The sequence below is a fragment of the Myotis davidii genome, unplaced genomic scaffold, assembly GCF_000327345.1.
Source record: "Myotis davidii unplaced genomic scaffold, ASM32734v1 scaffold133, whole genome shotgun sequence".
Lineage (NCBI taxonomy): Eukaryota > Metazoa > Chordata > Mammalia > Chiroptera > Vespertilionidae > Myotis > Myotis davidii.
In genome coordinates this window covers 1728950-1733282 of record NW_006284732.1, presented here as the reverse complement: position 1 = coordinate 1733282, position 4333 = coordinate 1728950, and the positions used below count along the sequence as shown (strand labels likewise).

The following is a 4333-nucleotide window of genomic DNA, read 5'->3' as shown; positions in this document are numbered from 1 at the left end:
ATCTCCCGAGGGGTCCCAGACTGCGAGAGGGCACAGGCCGGGCTGAGGGACCCCCCTCCCCCCGAGTGCACAAATTTTTGTGTACCGGGCCTCTAGTAATCTATAATAATAAAAGCATAAAATGCTAATTAGAGTGGACAGCCGAACGACCTTCCAGATGTTCTTCTGGATGACCTGGACAAAGCCAGAGCTGCAAAAGCTGAGCCCCTTGCACGAATTCGTGCATCGGGCCTCTAGTCTATAATAATAAAAGCATAAAATGCTAATTAGACTGGACAGCCGAACGACCTTCCGGATGTTCTTCTGGATGACCTGGACAAAGCCGGAGCTGCAAAGGCTGAGCCCCTTGCACAAATTCGTGCATCGGGCCTCTAGTCTATAATAATAAAAGCGTAATATGCTAATTAGACTGGATAGCCTCCAGACAAAGCCAGGCTGCAAGGGCCGAGGCAGCCACTGCAGCTTCGAGGGCCAAGCCCCTTGGCACAAATTTCGTGCATCGGGCCTCTAGTAGTTTTAAAAAGAGATAGAGTGTAGCTTCTTTTGAAAGTTTTCATCCTAATGATTTCTACGAGCTTTTTTTCTTATTTTGGAACTATTAGAACATAATCAATTTTGTATATTACAGAGAATAGTAAAATGCTGATAATTATAAATTGTTTATTCAAGTATATTCATCAACTGAAATGTTAAAAAATATTGAGAAAACATCTCTTATAATGAAAAAAATTTAAAGTAATCCATCTAAGAAGAGTTATTCTGAGAATAATTTTCCAGGTATATCTGAAAAGGTAAATTGATTTTAAAGGGTGTGTAAATGGTTAATTAAAAGACATCATTTAAAAAAACCTGTATATGATTCACTATGGGAGCCTCTGCGGAATGCCCTGAGGTAGATATCTGTCAAGCCAGTGGGCAAATAATTTTTCATGCAACAAAAGAGAATATTTGTAGTAGAATATAGAGAAAATACATGTTACCTGAAGTTTGTGCTAACTTTTACAATATATGTGTGTTTTGTGTATTCTCTCCTAGGTATGAGAAAGTGCCAGTCATCTTGGTTGGGAACAAAGTGGACCTGGAAAGTGAGAGAGAAGTGTCATCCAGTGAAGGTAGAGCCCTTGCTGAAGAGTGGGGCTGCCCCTTCATGGAGACTTCTGCTAAGAGTAAAACAATGGTGGACGAACTCTTCGCAGAAATTGTGAGGCAGATGAACTATGCTGCGCAGCCTGACAAAGATGACCCATGCTGTTCTGCATGTAACATACAATAGCATTCAGAAATGCCGATCCTGGACAGGCTTTGCCAGGTATCATAGGTGATACAAGCCTCGTCTGCCGACTGCAGAGTTTGCAGGATGTGTGGTGTGAATCTATGGTGAAATAGCAGCCCTCATTCAGAATTCAGCAGTGATTGTCCGTTGATATCTCTGAGTAACATTTGGGTTCAGTAACTACAGTTTTCACCATTGTCCTCAGTCTCCTAGACACACCTGCAACTTTGAGGCATAGCCAATCAATCTACAGGGTGATCTCCTTTGAAAGCAACGATGGCATCGTCGCTGAGTTGACCGAAGCAACTATTGTATAAATTAAAAGTAATCATGAGAGAGAAACCAGAAGAATTCCTATGACCACTACAATTAAAATATTTTATCTTCTGTAAAAAAATAATAATAAGTAAAGGAGAAATATTTTCCTACAAGAGTACTGAATTTCAGAATTGAGATAGTGCTTCTAATCAATGTATTCTGTCAAGTAAAATAACAGCTGACCTGCCAACAGCATTACAGGGAGAGATTCTTTGCTCAACTGACACATTTCTGTTTTTCAAAATTGATGCTTAATTGTAGATGTTATCCTAATTTGTGACACAGAACTAACTCATGCATCAGTCCTTGCTAGAGCAAAAGTCAAAACAGGTTGTGTAAACATACAATCTCGCTTTAGAAGTGTAAAGTCACCTGCTTTGCCACAGAAAATGGAGGCTCTCACAAGGGTTTGATCTGAATTAAAGCCCCAACCCACCCTCTGGTAATCAAGCAGATATGGTCTTTATTACATTTCTAAACAAGAAGGAAGCAACTGTGATGCAAAGAAACTGCGCAGCCTTACTAACAAGAAGCGTTCTAGTAGTAGCTGAACTAGTACCATCATGTAAGGAAAATGAAGCCATGTTGCATCCATATGTTCCCGTTTGCAGAAACCTCACAGGACAGTACAAGTATTTTGCATTTTTATGTTTGTTAAAGCAGCAAATTCCTTCTTGCCTTTAAGGGCTATGGTTGTGGTGTGATTCTTGGTTAACCTGCTTTCCAAATCAAGTTTGCTTGTAGCAGAGCATTATTGCAGGCATTTAAAAAGGTTGAATAACCATGTGAAATAATTTGGGCTTAAGAGTAGAACATAAATTATAGAGTGGAAGGTAAGAGACAAAAAAAAAAGTCTTTTATCTTTAATTTTCCTGGAGAATTATGTAAAGATTTTCCTATAACAATTTTGCCCTGATTACTGAAGTGGCAAATAAAGCTAGAGAATATTTTGTTTTGAAAAGGTGCTCAAGCTTCAACATTTCTGGTTTCATAGCCGTGAAGTATTTATCGTTTGCATGACTAATGGCACAGGAAAAACCTATACAGTCAAGTGTAGGAAGGGTTTTTACCTAACCTCAGAGTTATAAATGCTAAAGAGAGTACTTTAAGCTGATTCTCATGGTAAATTTGGCCTTCGGAACTGCAATATCGCTGAGCCTGTGGTCTACATACCACCCCACATTTTGTTGTTCCATACTCTTGTGCAAGTAACCTCTGGTCTTATGTGTGTAACTGAGAGAATAGTGTATGTTGTGTGTGCATGTGTGTTTTATCGTTCCTAAGAATTTGGCACAAGTCAGAGATGATCGCCTGTACTGAGAATCCGTGCTGCAGAAAATAATTATCAAAAACATCTTTTTCTTTTAAATTATTTATGTGTTTGTTAAACATCATTGAAATCATTGGTAGCCCCCAGTGTTTAGTAAACCGGCAGTAAGCTTAAAGGATAGAAAAAGGGTGGATAGTAACTTCTTATAGATGAGAAAACAAGTGTGTGGGTGAAACCGGGCCAGAATGTTTCCATTCTTCAGTACAGATTTGTTTAGAAACCCCCATTATGAAGCACCTTGTTTATAGGACAAAAAGTTCTAACCAATTTCATTGGAACAAATTTTATCGTGTAAAAAAGTTGATTTGACTCAACCTGTAAAGAAATCAAAGGTTTAAGAAGTATGATTTCTTCACTGAAATATAAATATTTGTTAGTGAATTGGTTGAGTTTTGACGCCTCTAACTTCTCAGAATGATAGAATTCCATATTTAACAGCAACTTATGACAACTAAGATTCTACATTAGAAACCTTTATAAAGATTCTACAGTTTTACCTAATGGATTGCTATGCAGATAAGAAAAATAAGTTTAATAATATGAAAGGTATGGCAAAATGTAAGGTGAAAAGATTATTTAAAAATTGGGGTTTTAGTTAGAAGTGTTTGTGTCAGACAGTAAGGTGGGCTTTCCCTGTAAAGATGTTAATAATAACTGACTTGGCTGCCTGATCACAGTGTTTCCTACGTACTTGGGGACAAAACGTCAACGGTGATATCCAGAAACGTGGAAACCCTCGTGTGCTCTTACTGTTGGTATTTCATCTGGTATGAATATAACTCAGCTTGAATGAATGTGTTGAGATGTTAATAAAAAGCTTAAGAACAGGAGGATTAAATTTGTTGTCACATGAAATAATAGTGGCTACAGAGAAAAGTTGGTGACCTTGTATCACTATTATTTTATGCCCTGATCAGACTAGCAACTAGATAAGTGGAAGTTTTTCTAACATGCCTTAAAAATATTATGGTTTGATCCAAAGACCCACTTTTTTTTTAAAGCTATTATCAGTTTTGTTGGTTTTGTTTTGTGATATTTGCTTTTCTATATAAAAAATGTTGACTAAGGATGTCTGCTATTTGTGTTCAAGACTTGTACAGTGGGAATGTTGTCTCTTATGTGTGAATATGAAAGTGCTTTTTTGTTTGTTGCTGTTGGTTTTTGTTTGTTTTGTTTTTTAGTTTTTTGTTCTTCTCGGTAGTCCTATGTTAGCACTGGGTAAGCTTTAAATGTCTCCTTAGCCAATCAAATCTTAAAGACTATGGGGGTCTTTTCTTTTTTTTAATTAACATGTCATTGTGCATCTATTAAATCTTGATCAGGGTTTCAAGAATGACTGCAGTGGATTTTGGAAACAGACTTATCATTATTGATTTGGGGTTTCCCAGAGATAAATATAGTTCACAGTTAAT

General features: G+C 37.4%; 1 protein-coding gene across 1 annotated transcript in view; it reads left to right on the top strand.

Annotated features, from left to right (window-relative positions):
* The window catches only part of RAP2A (RAP2A, member of RAS oncogene family), a 29147-nt gene extending 26595 nt beyond the window's left edge, over positions 1-2552 (top strand). The window contains exon 2 of the mRNA XM_015557592.1: positions 1036-2552. Coding sequence (XP_015413078.1) covers positions 1036-1273 — 238 coding nt within the window. The 3' untranslated portion in view covers positions 1274-2552. The remainder of the gene's footprint in view (positions 1-1035) is intronic.
* Positions 2553-4333: the final 1781 nt, after the last annotated feature.